Genomic DNA, 21716 nt, shown 5'->3' with positions numbered 1-21716 from the left:
AGCTTCTATGAATATTTAAAATGTTTCATAGTGAAATACAAGTAATATCTTGTCTTGTTCATACCGTTCTGTCTGACATAGTGATATTGTGAAAACAAGAGCGAAAAGAGTGAAAGAATATTTTTTTCGTTTCATCTTTTTTACTTTATTGGTTAATCGCTATTTAGTTGCAATTGCTGAATTGATTTTTAAGGTTTTGAATAGCTGAATTGGGTCAAAATGATCAACGATTCGTTTCAATTCTCGTGTACGCAGTTTAGTTCCCTATTCAACGAATTGTGTGTGTATTTTATCGCATATAATGGAATTAATGTGTATTCTTGTTGTTTACAGCTGACGACGACTCCGACACCAGTCCTCATGACCTGGAAGGGGGTAATTCCGACTTAGAATACGGAACCGTCGACATAAACAGTGGTTTAAATTTAAGCCCACACCTGAACATTGGTCAACATGCATTTTCACAAATGCAGGTAAGTTTTTTAAGTTCTTCATAATGTGGGTTAATACCCCCAGTTGTTGTTCTTTCTATGTAAATTTCAAATCACCTTTCTAAATTTGTAGTAAAGATAACGAAGTTTGTACTAAAGAAAATAATGTGCAGCTACATCAGTTTCCCATATGCTGCCTATTTTTAGGCGAGCGTAACATGTAATTAGAAAGCTACCTCTAAATATTCATTGCAATGGCAATTGTTATAAATTCCAAAGTTTACGCTCCAATTTGGTTTTTCTTCTGTTTTTGAAAACTACTCTAAAACATGTAAGAAACCGCTTGTGCTCCGAAACCCCAAAAAAGTCTATACATTTATTAAAATTGACGCATTAACTGTGGATATATTATATGTCCTTAGTATCTATAATCCTTACTTAGACTAACAGTTCCGTCCTTGGTAATCAAAATTTTCCTCAGGTATCATCGTACGATTGCGCATCGATTTTCTTCCGTAAGATACTTTGTTTGTTGTTTAAGAATTGAGGGAGTCCTGAGTTCACATCCATTTGATGACGAACCGAACCACTAGAAGGGAGCTGGGCTAACCACCTCTGTTTGTTTTTTTTTTTTTAACGGGGCAACTGGCGGTTCTGTCTAGTATAGACGCTACCTGCACACCAGATATATTTTTCTGCTATATAAAACAATCATAAGCTGAGTTTCTGTGAAAATGTGAAACACGCCCGGATAGACACGAAAAAACCATAACTGCAAGATCAGTAATAATTAAGAGCTGCCTAAGTCTATTTTTAGTTTTTGAGAAGCAGTTTTTTCAGCCGACTTGGCTTACACTATCAAGTTTTCTCTAATTGGTGGTGCCCATGTTCACCTTCTTTTGAGTGGGCTGTGATTTCGGGTATACAAAACTCTGGGAAGAAGCGACGCTTTGCTAAGGATCGGAGAGTCTTGCTAGCCAAGGTGAATGCATTTACGCACAGTGTTGGACTAACGCAACGGTACGTCGTCGGACTACCAACTAAATACTTCCCCTTCGTCAGAAAACTAGTCTGTTTGTCACATTACTTCGGGCTAGCGCCCGAACTATCCCGCCTTACGGAGGCTCTAAATCTGGGAATTCCTTTCACTAACGGGAGGGGAGACGAGGAAAGAACTGTCAAATCAAGAAACCCCCTACCATCCGACTCCTCCACCGTTCGAGCTCTATCTTCTTTGCAACGAGAAGGACCCGAACGTAATTGATAACACGGCTCCACCTGTCGATGCTCCTCTGCATCTCCTCGACAATGTTGGCTGGAGAGAGATGCCCTGTGTTCAAAAAGAGCTGCTGACGAATCCCATCCCAACTTCCACAAGAAAAAACGAGGTGATGGGCGTCGTCCATAACTCTATTGCAAAACACACAATCCGGAGATCGCGCCTTTCTTGTGCAGGTAAGACTGAAAGCATCCGTGCCCACTTAAGAACTGAACGATTCAGCCACGCACCTAAGTTGCCAATGAGCCGCGCAGTCCATCTGCCTCTAGTTTCATTTTGTCAAGAGAGTTGCCACTCATCTAGGGCGCATTGTCGATCTTCACGAACAACCACCTCAGATTTCAATGAAAACATTTACTCATCATCCACTTCCACGAGCTCTACCTGTATTTGCAGTCTAGGAAGCAATCAAACGAATGAAATCGGGGAAAACAATAGGACCTGACGACATCTCAGCGGCCTAGTGAACTCTTTCGGTTTATTGAGGATATTTGAACACCATCTGGTTCGATTGCTGCTCCATGTCATCAAGGCTTTTTAACGAATTCTCGAAAACCATACTCGCGGCAACGCACGTAAGTCGCCAAGTCGGCTTTCTTAAGAAGTGTGGATCGGCTAATAATGCTGCACAGGTAATCATGAAGGAACTCCGAGAGAAGCATCGCCATCTCTACATTGATTTATAGATTTAAAGAAGGCGTTTGACCGTGTGCTACAAAAACTAAACACCTAGTGGCAGAGAAGCTCATGCGTTGGGTTGAATCGATCTATTACAATCTTAAGAGTAAAGTTTGAAGTATGCTAGGTATATCAAAAAAGTAATGATCAAGGAAGCGTCCTCTCGTCATCTTTCTTTGTTGTTGTTATGGAGACTGTCACCCGAAGCTCCTAGTGTTCAGCGTTTGCTTGTTTCCCCGATGTCTCATAGCAAAGCTAACCATGAGCAACTAACCCAAAAGTGGAATGAATGCCTCATGCAACACGCTCTGACACTGAAACAAAATTCTGGACGGCTCACCCCAATGAGGCCGGCATCATCACCTCAGTGGCAATGACCTGTCGAGAACTGAACTACGTTATAAAATTGCTTCATGTATCTCTGCAACTTGAATGAAATTCGCGTTCTTCGTCATCGCGCATCAATGAACGTTTTTAATCCAAAATTTATCGTAGTGTCATTCTGTGACAGGGCGCCCTCTATGATTCTGCGTGTTGACCGTCTACAGAAGATAACGAATGGCGCCTTGCGGTAATCTTGCATTGGATCAGTGGCATAGCACGGATGGAAAAATTGCGACAAAGACGTTTTTGATGGTATAGATATATAATTCATGCTGATGAAAACTTTCCAAGATTGATTGATTGAACATCGAAATTGATGCGAAACGACTAAAAGGTCGTCTGAAACACCGATGCCGTGGTACGCTAGATGGTTATTTGAGAGCATCGCAACTCCATCCAGATTAGGCTTTTAACCGAGCAAAATGGCGTCATCGGTCCAAGTGAACTGATCCTGCTTCTGACCGGGACAAAGGCTGAAGAGGAAGAACTCTAGAAAATATTCAAAACTTATGAGCTACTAGCCCACAAATATTTATCATTTTTCACCGGCTTTTACGATAAACAGGAAATACTTTTACTTTTTTTGGTCAGATTCCACCTTTCACTTCGTCTGTATAAGCATTTTTGCACAGTTTTATCATGCTGACTAGTTGGTAAAATGAGTTGATAGCTTCATTAACTTTTCCAACCTCCCTTTTTCTGGCCGTAAAGTCGCTTCTCCGCTCGCCAAGCTCGTGGTAAGTCTCAGCGCATGCCCCTCTTCTTTAACATTACTATTTCACTCGATATGTGCCATTCTTCGTTCGCTCCAAGATTTTTTGTAATTGAAGTCATTTCCTCTCTTGTAGCTATTACGGGGCGTTTCATTGTGGATCACTTCAGTTTTTGCTCCCTTTAGTTGATTGTCAGAGGAGCTTTGAGGTGGTGTAGTTATTCGATGCTGCCCTCGACACAACAGAACACAATGATTCTCATGTCATACTTGGGCAAGCTTCGAGGGTTCATTCCACTGCCTCCTAGAAGGCGTCCTTCTCCGACTAGGCAGTCTACTGCAGGAGCATAAATGTTTATGGGGCTTCACTTTTTGTGATTTAAAAATACTCTCGAAGTTTTCCGGCTTGTCGTTAGAGACGACTAAAAGGGATAGAATATGTGGTCTAGCAACCTGCAAATTTTTAAACTTTACTGGTAGCGAAACCACAACAACGGATGCCGTCATGCCAAAGGCTTTAGTTATCAAAAACGGACTATGATTGGTTTCTGGAATGTGCGGGCGCTCCTCGACAACAGTATCGAGGAGCCTTAGAATGCTCGCTTTCTGCAACTCGAGCGTGAAATTCAATCATGTAAGCTGCACATTCTGAGCCTAAACGATGTGAGATAGTGGGGCTCTGCGGAATACTGCTCTCCCTCTTGCCATGATTCAAAATGTACTTTTCTACTCTAGAAAGCCGAGAGACGCGAATACGGTGTCGAATTGTTTCTGACGGCTACCAGAAGGTGCGCTCTCTTGAGCTGGGAGCCGGTTTCTAATAGATTTCTCACTGCAAGGTTCCGGTCCAGGTTAAGAAGCATTACAATTGTATAATGCTATGCATCATTGGAAACATCCAATATAGTGAAGAAGGAATCTTTCTGCGAGCAATTGCATGCAGTTCTGGAGAGGCTTTCTAAAGGTGACGTTGTAATCGTGATGGGTGATCTGAATGCCAAGGTAGGCTCTGACAACACCTTGCGCGTACATGTGATAGGGAAAATCGATCTTCGCGACCGTAGCGATCATGGTGGAAGTTTGTGGGTTTCTGCAGCTTCCATCGCCTCGTCCTCGTAACAGATTGTTTGAGGACAGAATCTCCCATAAGGTCAGTTCCGGTTTCAACTGACCGACACTGTGCAAGCAATCAGATTGACTCCGTCACGGTCAGTAGTAGATTTGGAGAGATAGGAGTTGCATCCTGGATGTACGTAGCAAGAGAGACTCTCACATCGGCCTCGAAGGGATCACCGATTGATGGTCACCTACGTTCGCTTGCGTGTTGCATCCGCCACTTCTCACAGGGTTGGGGAGCTGCAACCCCTAAGTTCAAAATTGACGCCCGTCGCTAGACAGCGGAAGAGCTATCTTGCTGATCGAACGACAGATATACTGCGTGCATTGATATTCTCAGACGGGTCACTGCCATCAAAAATTCTTTTTTCTCGGCTGCTACACAAGCCGTCGACCATGTCCCAAATGGGGCAGAGGCATTACAAGATCTGACTGACTCCGAAATCGTGAACGGAAGGGATTGCAGGCTCTATTGCCCGCTGCGAGTGATTGCTTCTCCACTTAGCGAAGTTCTTTAAGATGACTGCATTACCTGATAAACACTTAGTCAATTTGGTTGAAACTGTTCCCGTCTGGATAGACTTACGTTTGTTTGTGGATCTCTTTACACGCAGACCGTTGTCATTGGTGTATTTATGCAACTTATAACTGTGGATGCAATACCTGAGTATAGGCTCGCTGCCTACTTAACTGTTAAAATTTTCATGTCAGGCAGGCTTCCAGGATCCATTTCACTGTCTCGTAAAAGATATCATTCTCCTCTGCAGGGGCATGAAGATTAATGGGGCGGTTGTTTTGAAATTTGCCCCGCAAGCGCGGGGTGCGTAGTCGTTCGTTTATGTTGTCAAAGTCGATAACAGTAGATTTCATTTTCTGGCTGACTAGGAATGCTACTCTGAGCACATAGTTTACTGGATGATTGCTATAATATTTGATATAGTTGCTCTTCTCCAGGAAATTTGTGCCTGATCAACTCATTCTTTGTAACGCATTATATTGGGACATGGTATCGACTAGGTGCTAAGTAGCTTTCGCTGTGTACAGGGGGACGGATACACTATGAGAAAACGTTGCGACTCCAGTCCAGTTTGGAGCTCCTTGATAGGTAGTTTTTGAGGAAAGGTCGTCAGTCCTACACCAAGCAGAAAACTGAAGGGTCATTTAACCATGATTCAATCCTCAGAATAATTTTGCTCTAGACTATACGCTTGTCAGCTGTGGCCACAATCTCCTCTTAAGTAAGTCTTGTGCTTTCTGTTTTCTCACTTATTGTTCATATCATCAACTCCAAATATTAATTTACATGGGACCCTATAACTGAGCTGCAACGGGCGAGATGCCTAGCATCGTTCTTTAGGAAGCGCGATATTTTGAGACGCCTTACATGTGAAGAACACATTCGAAAGAGTGGATTGGGAGTGCTTGTTAATAGTGTTCAGCTGCATGTCGAAAATTAAACAATACATGCTAAATGCCGTACTTTCAATCTAATTGAGGGTTTCCTATAGAGACAGCATCGTCACTATAGTACCCTTTAACTAATCCTATTAATGTCTGTTAACTAAATTATAATTAACACACGCCCAAATAACTACTTTCTTTATACACCGGCTTATTTTGATTTTTCATTTTTTTTTTCACTTCCAGGGTGATTTAGATCGGCAACGTTTATTAGGCGATCGTCCACGCGTCGGTATTTATGAAAGCGTAATTGAGACCGGTGTCGAAGGAATAGAACACCAAGAAAGGTGAGTCGATTTGGAGTTTTAAAATACTCATATGGTGTAATTTTGTACATTCATATGTCTTGTAAAATTTGTTTAGTGGAAACTACTAGATAAGCCTAGTCTGACATTTTAAATTTATTTATTTTTTTTTGTGTTCCGGCAGTCTTATATGTATAAAGTCAGCATAGCACTTGTAACGCTGTAGACTATGGTAAATTGAGGAATTAAAATAAGTCAAGCGAATTACTCTCACTGATACGTAGTTTGGTTGGCGTTGCTTTTACTTCTGAATATAAAATATAAAACGCTTAGAAAATCTAGCGCCTATTTCTATTCGTAGCTGAACGCAAGATCTCACATTCAGCCCTTAAAAGCCAAGGCACATGATTCATGCGCAAATGCTTCATATAAACATATGTAACCATTGAAAAGTCAAATTGCTTTATCCAAGAATTACCGAATTCATACTAGTGTAGCTTTTCAACATGTAAATTTTAAATCCTTTTGGGTTTGAGTTACATTTGAAGTTCCACAATATGTTTGACAATGAAACGCATAATGCACTGATATGCTAAAACCCTAAATTTAATATTTTATCATCACAATTATCTATTGTTTACCCGAATAAATACGAGTATAAAAGTGTACTGTATGTAACCAGGGATACATTCTTTCTTCGGTTGTTAATATCCTCGCAAGGTTCTGCATTGTTAACTGCTTAATATGATAAGAGTAGTATCAAAATATAAATGTATATAATTCAGAACCACCAAAGTGCAGTGATTCAATCACAGATGGGAAATGTACAATCAGCAGCGCCTCTAAATACTATGAGCTTAACGTTTCGCAATGACGTCTTGAAAGTATTAAACAGAAGATATTATATTTTTCAACATTATTCTTCCATCTTATCACAGCAAAAGCTAGAAAAACAAAGATATGGACCAAACAAACATTAAAATCTTCTGCAATGCAGCAAATTTCTTTTATAGATATTTACAGACTACAATATTCGTCGTATAAAATGTTAAAGAATTTCCTTTTCTCTATCTCTTCAGTGTTAGGTATATGCAATATATTTTCGAATGATTTTCAATTTAAGTACTTTGACCTATGAAACCAGGTTGGATGAACAAGCTATCTGTCTCGTATCTAACAAAGAAAATTCCAGCGCATTTAATTAAGCTCAATTTTCTTTATTCTTATTTGTTGCTTTAAGCTTTTCCCTTGTTCTGTCCATAATAATGACATATTTTACGGTTCTTATTAATACACCTTAGCTTTATCTGGCTTAATTCTGAATCTGTATATAAAAACTAATAACTAATATCTTAAATGCCAAGATCAATGTGATTGATTCACAATAGAAGAAAGTGCTTACCAAACTCTTTAGTTTTACTTAATCAAATTATTTATTATCTGTTGGATTGAAAGTGTTCGCCGCTCACAGTCCATACAATTGCACTATGGCAAAGAAATGTTAAGAGAGATTATATAGTGAATTACTAGACTGCAAAAATGCGATTAAAACTAGTGTCATACCAACGAATTGTAAGAATGCTATGATTCAACATTCTTCAACTGGAAAACCCAGTGAACACTGGATGTTAATCTTACATCATATATAGAAACAAGTCGGGAAACCGGAAGCTGGACGCTTCAGATACGAAAGGTTTTGTGTATTTCTTAGTACGTAGCACGTAATATATACATATGTCCACTTTCGGGTGATATTGACATTGATTGTCTTCAATTTTCAAAGAAGCAACAATTTCGACGTATTATAAATTTGTTAGTAATAGCGTGATTTCCATCAAACTTGGTATAATCATGCCCTACATTATAGCCTACATCACTGCAGGCATTTCGTGCCGCTAGGATTAATTTAAGGGGGGTTTCCAGCCAATTACAAAAAAATATAGTAATATACTATTATTAACTTTCTTTGAACAGATATCGGTATGAAAGGTATTTCGGAGCCAAAGCGCCATATAGTGGCAGCCTCCTGATTTTTTTCAGATTTTTCGGTTGGGTAGTTTCTGAGAATGGCCCCCTTAAAGAAATGATCACTTTCAACCCCCCGCACTTCCCACGTTTCCCAGAAATGTCAAAACTAAGACCGGCTTCGAAAAGTACTAATCGAGACCTTTAATTTGATACCCCACATGACCATATTTGATGAAAAAAAATTTTACACCTCCCTTTTGCATGTATGGGGACCCCCCCTTAAATTCAACGTAAGAGGATATAACTCACTGTATGTGCGAGCGTTCACAGTTCCCATCTTTCTACCAAATTTTGTGTCAATCGCTATAACCGTCTCCGAGAAAGATACGTGTGACGGACAGACAGACAGACGGTAAACCGATTTTAATAAGGTTTTGTGTTTACACAAAACCTTAAAAAACCGTGCGAAAATGAACATGCAAAATATGCCATTGGTGCATTATGTGTCTAGCTTATCATTAATGAGAACAGGAGATCTATTTCAAAGTAAAAGTTTCCTAGATATCCATCTAAGCCTGATTATAGAAAAGTTGTAGTTTGTCCGTCATACTTTTTTAGTGGATGGTCTATTGACCATCGAAAGCTCCCATTTGTCATCACATGACGGGAGGCGGAAATATTAAAACAATGCTGCTGGGCCAGACTCAGCAATGTGTGGGATTCGCACCTACTAAAATCACCCCACCCCTTACCTTTTCGTTTATAACCTCGTAGAACCATTGCGAAGTATTACTTCGCATCGAAGGGTTCTGGTCTATACTACCATGTCACTTCCTCCGGCGAGCTTTTCGAGCGGGTTTTAATTCTTGGAATTTCTTCTGCTGCAATTCAGCTCGCTTTAACCTCAGGGTCTCCCCTGCGAGAGCATCACTTATGGGAACGTCGTCCAAATTTCTCTTCTCCATCACTCCTGCACAATGTGCTGTTTTTCCATGCGAGTGGTAATGAGAACGCCCTCCGTTTTATCGTCCGCGAGTCCAATTTAACCAATTGTAACCATGATCTGATGGCATAAATGTTTTTAACTCAATATAAAAAAGTTTCACGTCCTCCGAGTGTTCCGCAACCATATTCATCATTAGATCGCCCACAATACCAATCCACGTTACCTCACTCATTCCATCATATGCGACGTTTCGATTCAAGGGACCTAATAAAGAACACCTACCTTCACAATGTGCTCTTTCGTCTGCCTGGTAGCACGGGAGCCTCTCCTAGAGGTAACTCTCGATTAACCGAGATAAGAAGCCAAAAACACCTACCTTAACCGAAGTAGCCTTAATCCAATCCCAGTTGGTAAATTCAAAGGCATTTTTAACATCTAGCCCAATCACCGTAGAACGGGCTCACCGAAATCAATATTGCGACTGTGATACACCACCCGTAAGCTCGATGAACAGGAGCAGCTTATTGTATAACACCCTTTCCAACTTCTTTCCCATCTAAACGGCAGATATGGCAATATGAGGAAGGCAGGCAAGTGGTCTTTGGGGCTTCGGTAGCAGAAATAATTCTAGCGTCTCCCATCAGACTTGAAACAATCTTTTCATCATTCACAAAAATCATACTTGGCCTGGCGGTAGTAGCGAGCTTAACAACCTTGTTCGGAGTCCCGCCCAGTCCCGGTGCCTTCTTATCTATCTATCTATTTTATCCGCAAATCGTCGTTAACCACAGGAACTGAGAAAACGTATTGTGCTGCGGAAAAAGGATTGTAATTATTTTCAACAAAATCGACGGGCACGTCACTATGTTGCTCATTCCAACCATATCAGCATCGAGACACAGCTGCCTGAAGCAATTCAAATTGTTTCTCCGGTGTATCTTTCTTGGGGTTACTTGGGAGATTTCAGTATTCCTCTAGAGCTCCTGAAATTCCGGTTTCTCTCTTGTCCAATCGTGTCTCAAAGATCTCAACATCGAAGTGCCCTGGTTCCATCAGTTATTCGGGTTTATGTCGCAGTACAAATGTCGTCGAGGCATTGTAACGTGGCATACCTCTATTATACACTGCTACATCTTAATCATCATTTCCATCGCTCCCTTTGGCTCGTGACCTCCTTCCTTCAGGCGCAACAAATAAATTTTCATCTAAAGTCCCGGCCAATGCCGTTTGTACTAGCAGTGCGCTCATTTTCCATTTCCAATGTCAAGGAAGATGCCCTGGAGGTAGCTGAGGGTTTAGTGCTCCCTTATCCCCCAGATCATCCCTCTCACCATCGTGGTGGAGAAAATATGCTAGGTCGACAATGGAGGCTAACCCTCTACTTCGGATGGTCGGTACACATCCTTTGTTGGCTAACACAGTGTCTAGTTCCACAATAGCTTCGATAAAAATATTGATTATTTTTGCTCGTCATTAAGCTTCCCCACTCTAAGGCTCCCATGTGGAAATCGCCATCATTTATTTTAGGGCTATGGTCTCTAGCGTCCAACATAAAAATGCCTAACATCTTCTCACTAGGAGAAGCGTATCCGCTGTAGGTATGAATGCCGTTGATTTTTGCCCTAACGGGAAGGAATGGCGCCAACATGCTGCAACTGTACTGCACCGCATGATATCTAGACAAGTTTGTCCAACCTCTCTACCTGCTCATGATCCAAATTACTGCTTCTAGCCGACGAACTTATAATGGCGTTCTACGTATCTCCGTATGCCTTTCTGATCCTTTTTATAACACTCTGTTCTATAAAAATAACAAAAAATAAAAAATAAAAATTCTAAAAATGAACTCCTATTTCAACGCAGTCCACATACCTTCTCGCGAAGTGGTCTCGTTTACGTCGTTTTTCACTTCCCGCAGAAATGATCTATACATTTCTCGTTGAATTAATTCAATTCCAACATCAGATCTCCTTTCTGTATTCGCCAGATGCAGCTCACGCTATCACCCAAGTCGGTAAGTTTCGGATCCAGCTTTACTTTTCGAAGGATATTTTGCGATGAATCTTCTTAGATTATTTCCGGTCAGATTTTCTTCCTATTCTTTTTCCTCTTTTTGCTGCTAACCCTTTTCCATCGGGCTACCGAGGTTGGTTTCTTCTATTATTGTAGGTACTGATACCTCGTTCGAGAAAACTACCTTTTAATTATTTTCAAGTTGCTGAGATTTGGGAGCTCACCGGCACACCCTATTTCATCTGTTCGCTGGCTGTGTGTCACCTGCGTGACTTTGCCCCTTAATGCTTTGCTATTTTTCTCGTCGAGTGCCCTAATATAAGACCCCGAATAAAGCCCGAATGTTTTGGTGGCTATTCCGCCTCTCCTCTATAAATTCACTCAGTGTCGGCCCTTCTACTTTCATGCTTTACATGAAAAGTAATTGTATTGATGCAGGGATTGAGGCATTCCTTTCTGAATAGTACCTTGAATCTCGATTAACTAAGACCATTGTTGTCCACACTGGTGACTCCCCAAGCTTGGAACTCTTCATCAACATCAGATCTCTTTTCTGAATTTGCCTGATGCGGCTCACACTATCACCCAAAGCGCTGGGTTTCGGATCCACTTTTTTTCGAAGGATATTTGCGTAGAACCTTCTGGGAAATGGATATTATTTCCGGTCTGATTTTCTTCCTATTCCTTTTCCTCTTTTTACTGCTAACCCTTTTCCATCGGACTTCCGAGGGTTGATTTCTTCCGTTATTTTAGGAACTGAGACCGCGGTCGATCATAACCTATTTTCGTGGGTATTTTCGCCGACTTTAGGGAGGAAACCTTTTACTTATTTGCAAGCGACTGATATTTGGGAGCTCACCGACATCGTCCCTACCTCATCTGCTCGCTTTCTCGTCCTCTTCGAGTGTCCTGAGATATACGATAAGTTAACGCTGACTGAGTTCATTGAGAAGAGGCGGAGTAGCCACCAAAACATCCGGACTTTAATCGGGATGTTTTGGTGGCTATTCCGCCTCTTCTCAATGAACTCAGTCAGTTTGTTTACTAGTGAATGCAACGCTTCTCAGGTTTCGTCCCTTCTAATTTCACGCTATGCATTAAAAACGATTGTGTCGATGCAGGGATTGGGGTATTCCTTTCTGAATCCTGCATTAAATCTCTATTACCCAAGACCGTTGTTGTCCCCAGTGGTGCCCTCCCATGCTTGGAGCTCTTCCTAAAAGGATCCGGTGTGGATATAACTTCTGTTTCATTTCTATCTATGTTAGAATTAACCAAGGCACAGGATATCAACAGCTGAGACTTCCTTTGCCCACTTCCAAAGACGGCTAGTACTGGATTTCCAAAGTTCTGCACCACAAAGAAATGCTGTTTCCTCTTCCGTGTTTGGCCCAAAAGGAGATTCGGTAACTTCACGCATAGCCATCATTGACACGAAAACTGCTAAAGCTATTGATCGGAATTTAGTGGAAATTTGTACCACGATGGTTTGATTTTGTGTTGAGTTGCTACTATTAATGCGGAGGATAGACTTGGTACTTGTCATAGAGTAGTTAAGGAGTAATTGATGAAATGTCTGTGTATGACACGCACTTTTCTCAGAAATGGTTATAGCTATTGACACAAAATTTGGTAGAAACGTTGGAACTGTGGAACCCCCACCGGCCGCATTCGAGAGAAGAATCTTGCGAAGAATTTCTGGCCCCCTACATAAGGATGGACGATTCCGTAGCCTACATAACAACTAAATCTACCCATACCATGACCCGATTGCAGATAAAAACGGGCTCAATAGGTTGCGGTGGGCGGGTCACTTAGTCCGCCCGGGAAGTCTATAAGGGCAATATGGTAGAAAAAGAAGACCAGGCCGACCCTGCCTGAGATGGAACGATGGTCTAGGCCAGGACGCCAGAAAGGTTTAGGGATGTCGAATTGGTTCCTTACTAGGGCAGGCCTAGAACGGTTGTTGCGCCGTTAATGATGATGATCACATCGAATTGGATATTGGCTGCATTCGACGCATATACACCACGAGCCATGTGCTATGGAACCATCGTGTTCCCAAATATTCTTACCTAAAAAAATTTACCAAATTTTCCAAATCGGAAGCGCAGAGCTTCCGATTTGCTACTTATTAAATTCTGTTATTGGATAAGGAATTTTATTGTGTATTTATTTTCAATATTGGATTTCAGACAGAAAACTCATCGTAAAACCATATTGAATGCGCCTGGAAATCTCGAGCGCCATGAACCCATTGACCCTGTTATTGACCGAATATCTCCATGGCTGTGTTCAATAAGGGCACCATGTATATACAATATATGCTGAAGTCTGATGGCACAAGAAGTGTACTGGCTTTTTCCACCTAGATCCAGAATTGTGAAATACTTGTTTTAATTCTGAATAATGCGTTCTCTGAGGATTCAGTAATATCCAATTCTAATCAGTCTTCAACATCAATAACAAATTCGGCAACGACTTTCCGGAAGAAATCAACATTATTTTTATTAATCTTGCTTCCACTTACCCTGAACTCAACAACTAATGTCCTTCAATGTCTTTTTCATGTTTTCGTTGAAGGGCCAGCCACTTGTTCAGAAGTATATCGCTGCCTGTGGCAATGGCATTCTACCCTATGTAAGGTGCTGCCTGAATCAGCTCTTTTGTAGTTGACACTATTGCTTGTAGCCTCGCTTTCAGGTAGCCAACTAATCAATTTTATAGTCAGCCTTCTGCCCTTAGTAACTCATTTCGTCATCACCGGCGTTTACATTCCATCAATTTATATAGCCTCCATTATTAGAAAACCAATACGACGAAAACCGATTCCAATAGCGATAACGACATTGAATGGAAAGTTTTGTTCGGGCTCATCATAACGATGACGTCAAAGGGGTGATGATGTCAGCAAATGGAGCGATTTTTATAGCTTACAATAATTTCGTCATCGATGGTGGGAGGACATGCTCGGGATTTTTGAATACTTGTGGCTACTATTATTGTCACCAGCATAATTTCCGAATAATAGTCGTAAAGAATGCTAGACTATATTTACTTGTGCCTGAAAATTGCTCCAAATTCATCATTTCATGTAATTTGTGTCAAGATTATTTTCGTTTATTAATTTATTGCAACATTTATATGATGGTAATGTAGTGATATGTTGATTATGTTTTGATTTTAATAATTTGACTTAAAAAAATATCACAGCTTCGTTAAACTGACAGTATCTAAGGTCAAATTTCATGAGAGAGGATACAACATTTTATCAGTTCCGCAATTCCGCAGTCATAATTGTGGGCCATTTTCGACTTTGCTCATATTGTTTTCGTGGAGCTTATCACATCCACAATAGTTTTTTTCCTTTGATTTCTCTTTAAATTTTACATTGGGGGAAAAAGCCTGGATATAATCTTGAATTTTGTTGTATTTTTAGTGACGTCCCCATATAGTCGTATATTATTCAGCAAACAAACTTGAGTAACGTAATCATACTGTGAATTTACGTGGTAACCTTAAAGATTGTACTGTAATTGCGATTTTCACGAAATAACAACGTAAGATATGACGTCTTTAGAGAACATTATTATTTATTTATTTACCTACCATTGTTCTAAAATTCATACCATCGTATGGTTGAACTTTCCAGAAAAGGATTTCTTAATCTGAATATATATATCAAATTTATCTTGACACTGACCGAAATATCTCATATTTGCGTTCCATACTACCCCACAGAATATTCTTTCGTAAATCACTACTGGGTGATAACAACGGCACACCTACTTCCTTGGTAATTAATTATCACCACTGTATTATCAGATTGTGTAAGGAACAAGAAGGTTGGAGGATGACGGACACGTGTTCAAGAATCTACGCAGGGGAGTTCGAATTTACCTATTATATATACGAAGGAAATTCTGTTTATAGTATTTAATATTTTATTGAAGTGGCCATTGCAGGCACCCCAATGGAAGGATTTCAATCCCCTAATCGTCCGTTCCTCTATATACAATTCTATTGATGATCAAATGATCAAGTGGGTTGCACGTGTCAACAGGCATTTCGACGAAACTGCCGAACATGAACGGTCGCCAATTTTTCAGATGTGAGGTTAGTCGTTGGCAATAGCAAAGTCAGGTTGATTAGATGGATTTTTCCCAACTCGTGCTCACTTCAATAATCTCGGGACAAAAATGGAAGAGAAAACTTGCAGTTTCGTTCAAGGCAGAGGAAAAGTCATCAGACGCTGTCTCTCCTTTGCCTTGGGAGCAGGAATTGGTTCTCAGATAGTAAACGCTTCCTTACATGCATCCGCAAACACAATATATTATAAATACGAATTATAAAGAGTGCAGAAACCGCATTGAGGCCTAAGCGGATTCGAAGCTATTTCTTTTATTAAACGATTGAGGGGCTCTGAATACACATCCACTTGATGTTGGAACGAACTAATTGGAAAGCAAGTTACTTCCTTTCCTTTGGTGCTCGGTTTCTCTTTTGAACTACGTGCTTACGGAACATCTTAATGGAATTCTTCTTTCAATCTACATAGTTTGGAAAAGGAAAACTGACACAGTTTCTTTCCATACTACAGTTCATCAGGTTCTACCTTTACAAGACACGACAGTATTGCCCCCCCGCCCCCAACTTACAAAGTTCATGAAATGCGATATAAATACCAACTTAAAAAATACTAATAAATGTCCTTCTCGAAAACCGTCCACCAAAATAGAAATCCGCTCGTCAGTAATTAAAAAAAAAAAAAAATTTGGTTCAGAATCGGGGTTGGCTCGTCTTTATCGGTTGCATCATTTTGTCGGATAAAAGTCCTGATCTGGAAGGAATTGCGAGGCTTTCAACTCACCATCCAGCTTATCAAGTCATCGTATTGACCAATTTTTTAATCGTTTCCCATTCACTTCGATGTTTAGAACAATCTGAGCAAGTGAGTTCTCGCCAGCGCGAATTACATTTCCATACCATCGGAGACGCCTCTCTCGTAGTTTCTGCTTGATTGGTATAACCCCATTGAATCGCAGATATCCTCATTTCAAATGTGATCATGATCAATTACGCCACTAGTCCAACACAACATCTTCATCTCCGTTAGCGCGAGATGCTGTTCATTGTCTTTTATAGTCGGTCAGGACTAAAAACCATGGGGTTGCACCGACCGTAGACGAATTGTGAGGGGCGCATCTTCCAAGGCACGAACACGGACGTAAGAACATTTGAGTGGAGATTTGTTCCATTTGTACCTAGCTCGTGATTTATATGCATATCTTATGTCAGAATATTCACTTAGTGTGACGTTGAAATTTGAGGTCGTAGATTGCAGTAAATTTGCACAAATGGCAAATTGTAACTTTGTTATTAATAGTGCGATTTCCACCAAACTTGGTAGCATCATGCTCTATATTATTGCATTTTATGATTCTAGGATGAATTTAGTCAATTTAGTTAATTTTTTAGTAAATATAATAATTCACTATGTGTGTCTGGCAGACAGACAGAAAGTAAACTGTTGTTTATAAGTTATTGTTTTACACAAAAAACTTAAAAAGGACGAAACCAAAAATAAATCAGTAGCAAAGAAAAGGAACTGTAGGCATCGTCATTGCTTTCTCTGTGAGTTTTGGGTGAATTTATCTGATTTACTCTTATTCTTCGCTCCTTTCTGAAACAATGACAATTTAAACAGACTGAAAGGGAACTGAACATAACTTTAACTCAAAATTAACACAAAAAAAAAATTAATACAAAATGCTGCAAGAAACTTACAGATGACTTAGAGCTTAACGCCAAGGAATTTGTTGTTTTCAAATTAAGTATGTTCCGTGGACAAAGTTGGTTGATAATTAAAAATCCAATATTTCTCAAAAAAGAGACTTCTGATCATTCGCTTTTTAATTTTCACATTGAGGAAGTGAAGCTTGCGTTTCGAAAAACACTAAAATTTTGCAAGAACATCAATATTCATCTCTAACGGCGTTGTGGGTTATCCACACCCGAATGTTAACAGCGTCGTCTGATCTTCTTGGTCCTTCTCTGCACCTTGAAACTTTCTACGATACTTAATTCAATTTCGTCTTTTTCACATTCTTGGCAAGTCGAGACCACCCAGGTGAGCGAAACTAATTCCCGTCTTTCTTTCGTACAATATTATCACCTGAAGAAATTTTCTAATATCCAAAGATCTACAAGCGTACTACGAGAAAAAATCGTAGACTGAGGCGCTTTGTTTCGTTGAAAATCTTCACTCTCTGCCAACAAAAAGACTCAAGGCCATATATTCGATGAGCCATATTATTTTCTCAGCTCTCTAAAAGATTTCCCTTGCATCGAACAGGTCATCGCTAATCTTGCCTCTGATAATGAATCACAAACTCATTCCCTCCGCCCAAAACCAATCCTCATCATCATCAACGGCGCAACAACCGGTCTTCGATCTAGGCCTAGCTTATTAAGGAACTCCAGACCTCCCAGTTTTGCGCCGTTTTCCACCAATTCGATAGCCCTAAAAGCTGTTTGGCGTCCTGACGTACGCCATCACTCCATCTCAGGCAAGGTCTGCCTTGTCTTCTTTTTCTACCATAGATATTGCCCTTATAGACTTTCCGGGTGGGATCATCCTCATCCATACGAATTAAGTGACCCCCCCCCCCCCCACCGCAATCTATTGAGTCGGAATTTTATCCACAATCTGGCGGTCATGGTATCGCTCATAGATTTCGTCGTTATGTAGGCTACGGAATTGTCCATCCTCATGTAGGGACCAAGAATTCTTCGGAGGATTCTTCTCTCGAATGCGGCCAAAAGTTCGCAATTTTTCTTGCTAAGAACCCAAGTCTCCCGAGGAATACATGAGGGTTGGTAAGATCATTATCTTGTACAGTAAGAACTTTGACCCTATGGTGAGACATTTCGAGCGAAACAGTTTTTGTAAGCTGAAATAAGCTCTGTTAATTGCCAACAACCGTGCGCAGATTTCATCGTCGTAGCTGTTATTGGTTATGATTTCTGACCCTAGAGAGGAGAAATTATCAAGGATCTCAAAGTTGTAGTCTCTTATCTTTATTTTTCCCGTTTGACCAGTGCGGTTTGATGTTGTTGATTCATTGGTTTTTGGGACTGACGTTGCCACCATATATTTTGTCTTGCCTTCATTGATGTGCAGCCCAAAATCTTGTGCCGATCAGTGCCTGCTCGATCTGGATGAAGGCAATTTGTACGTCTTGGATCGTTCTTCCCATGATGTCGATATCGTCAGCATAGGCCAGTAGTTGGATGGACTTATAGGGGATCGTACGTCTCACATTTACCTCAGCATCACGGATATCTTTCTCCAGAGCCAGGTTAAAGAGGACGCATGATAGGGCATCTCCTTGCCTTAGACCGTTATTAATGTCGAATGGTTTTGAGAGTGATCCTGCTGCTTTTATCTGGCCTCGCACATTGGCCAGGGTCAACCTCATCAGTCTTATCAATTTCATCCGAATACCGAATTTTCCCATGGCTGTGTACAGTTTTACGCTGGCTATGCTACCATAGGCGGCCTCCATATTTAACCACTTCGGCTGTAATTCCATCCGCTCCTGGCGACTTATGATTTTTAAGTTGATGAATTGCACGGACTCTTTCTTCAATACTTGGTGATGGCAGTATTTGTCCGTCGTCTGCTGTTGGCGGGACCTCCATCTCGCCGATATTTTGGTTGTTGAACAGTTCATCAAAATATTCAACGTATAGCTCCAATGTGCCCATTGTGTGTAAAATCAGATTTGCCTTCTTGCCTCGGCATGATGAGCATCGAGGTGTATAAGGCTTCATCCTGCTGACTTGTTGGTAAAACTTCCGCGCCTGGTGCGGTTCCTCCCTGTACTTTTCGAGTTCACAGACCTGTTGGTTCTCTTAGGCTTCCTTTTTCCATCTGTGAAGTTGCTTCTCCGCTCACCGGAGTTCGTGATAAATCTCCAATTCTTGATGTAAGCTGTGAGAGCCAACGTATCGCCTGAAGATGGATTCCGTCCCTACTTGGCTGTTAAAATCACCAAGTATGATTTCGATATCATATCTGGGACAGTCTTCGACGGTTCATTCTACTGCCTCGTAGAAGGTATCCTCCTCCGACTCTGCAGTCTCCTCTGTAGGGGCGGGAACGTTTATGTGGCTTATATTTCCAAATTTGCCTCGCAAACACAGAGTGCATAGCCGTTTGCTTATGTTTTCAAAGCCGATAACAGTAGGTTTCATTTTTTGGCTAACTAAGAAACCTACTCCGAGCACATGGTTTATTGGATGGCCACTATAATATCTGGTGTAGTGACTCTTCTTCAGGAACCTGCAACGCTGTTACATTATCCCTATATTGGGACAGGGTATCGGCTACCTGCTTGGCAGCTCCATCTCTGTACAGGGAACGCACGTTTCATTAGAAAATGTGCAAATTATTATTCCGTTGTCATTGCCGGGTTCGTCGTTGTAAAATCCATCCAGTCCGAGGCTCCGTGTAGGGTTCTCAGCCCTACCCAACTCCCAACCTGGAGTATCAGTTGGTACAATTTGTTCCGTTTTCAGGCGCGGGAGACTCGCCTTCATCCTTCTCCGTCTGCAGCTTTTCGTTCAGAAAGAGCTCCCAGCGGTCACTACGTGGAGGTGAAGATAGGGTTTGGCAGTAGAGCTGTTGGTGTTGGTTGAGCAGGCGTTTTCCAGGTTTTATGCTCCATCGTGGGTACCAATCCATATTTTGCCCTGGGGCCTATACTACCCTTTGACCACCTAATGAATGTTGGGTCCCAAACCCAGCGAATGTTGTAACCTCACGTTGACGTCATTTGTAAAGACTAATGGAGTTACATGTTGGCCGAATAATCATCCGGGTTATCCAAGATCGACCACGAGAGCTGAGCTATTTCGAAACGTAAAGAAAGTGCCGAAATTTACCGTGGAGGTCAAATTACATTTGAGTAGTTTACCTCGTTGATATTGTATCTTTTTGCTTTTATATGTTTTTGTTGTTTGAATTGTATCTCAACTTGAAAAAGTTCACTGGAAAACTCAATTTTTGTTGTTTATATTGTAAATACCTTTTCAAAATATTGCATAAAATAGTAGGAAAGTATATCAGCAGCATCTTCTAAAAATATGCACACAAGCGTTTGCGCACAAATAAATTGCTTTGTAAGTAGCGCAAAGGCGTAAAAAGATACTTAAAAAGTATATTTCTTGTTTACAACTTTACACGAACTAATTTTAATAATATTTTTGTTGTCTTGATCAGTTTACCTTTGTTGATGGAAACTGAGTGAGTAAACCATCATAAGATTTATCTTTAGTAGACTCCACGTATTATTCAGAAACATTCTCCAGCACGTGTTTTCTACTGCATTATCTGTTTCTATATATATATGTGTTCAAAATGCAAACAAATATATATGTATATGATGATTCTCCCATGTGCCAACAACGGAAGAAGTAAAGCAAATACGAATATGTAACATCTTTTATACGGAGTAGTTGTGAGTAATGTTTGTTCCGATATTAACAAAAGCTGCGGAAAATCTTTGCTAGAATGGAATTCAAAGTATTATCGTATCTTAAATTTAACACCGAAGACAAGTTTGTTGTTTCATCAACGTCATCTAATGATTTATCTGAAATATCCAAATATACAAGAATATAAATTTAAAGTAATTTCAAGTGCGCAATTTTTTAGATTTCGTTTTAAGTTGATTTATCATTGCGTACCTGGCACTGAAATGCATTCACTTTAACTTTGCTATTTTTATTCATCTCCACTAGGCGTGCAATTATTTTTATTTTTAAATGGGAACTATACACCCAATATGAATATTTACTGAGGTAATCTGAGATAGTATAATACCCTTATGCGAGTACACTTTCTGTCATTTCAACCGCAGACAAATTACTTATATTAAAGTTATGATGTTCTTGAAGCATAGAACATATGTTCGTTTTTACCTTGGGGGTAGAATTAAATTGCGTCGACATGGATAGTGAATAAAATACCTAGTTGACTATATGATATTAGATCACGTTATTTTGTTCAAAACTGCAGAACGTTTGCGAGTCTGATTGGATTGTGTAATTGTATCTTTCGGTTTTAAAAACCGTAGTACAGTCACAGTTTATGTTCATCTGAAAAATGACATATGAATTTCATCTCATGGATTTCAACTTGAACATTTTTTTACACGTTTCTGGAGTATCATTTCATCTGAGAATCAGAGCAAACATGAACATTTTAAATCTATTAAGTTTATAGTTGGAGTACGTCGCAAATTCTGCACGGCAAAAGGGTTACTACTCAGCATCGAATCGAAAAATTATTCAGCTAGTTTGATAAACCATTCTCAGCTTCATAAGAGTCATAAATAACCCCTAAATTACACATACGCATATCCCCCATGACGTGTTCTGAGTGTTTTCCCATTGAATCAATGTAGCAAGAGCCACT

At 40.3% G+C, this 21716-nt stretch overlaps 1 protein-coding gene across 6 annotated transcripts in view; it reads left to right on the top strand.

The window, feature by feature from the left end:
- Positions 1-21716, top strand: part of LOC119648353 (protein GDAP2 homolog) — a 152509-nt gene that overhangs the window by 80170 nt on the left and 50623 nt on the right. For 5 of the 6 annotated variants that reach the window (XM_038050091.1, XM_038050064.1, XM_038050099.1 and 2 more), the window contains exons 8-9: positions 334-473; positions 6248-6348. In XM_038050091.1, the coding sequence (XP_037906019.1) occupies positions 334-473; positions 6248-6348 (241 nt within the window). Of the gene's footprint in view, positions 1-53; positions 248-333; positions 474-6247; positions 6349-21716 lie in introns of those variants that run through there. The other variant, XM_038050107.1, reaches the window with a different exon arrangement.

This window comes from Hermetia illucens, chromosome 1 (assembly GCF_905115235.1).
Source record: "Hermetia illucens chromosome 1, iHerIll2.2.curated.20191125, whole genome shotgun sequence".
NCBI lineage: Eukaryota > Metazoa > Arthropoda > Insecta > Diptera > Stratiomyidae > Hermetia > Hermetia illucens.
The sequence above is the reverse complement of the archived record's forward strand: the minus strand, read 5'-3'. Positions and strand labels throughout refer to the sequence as shown.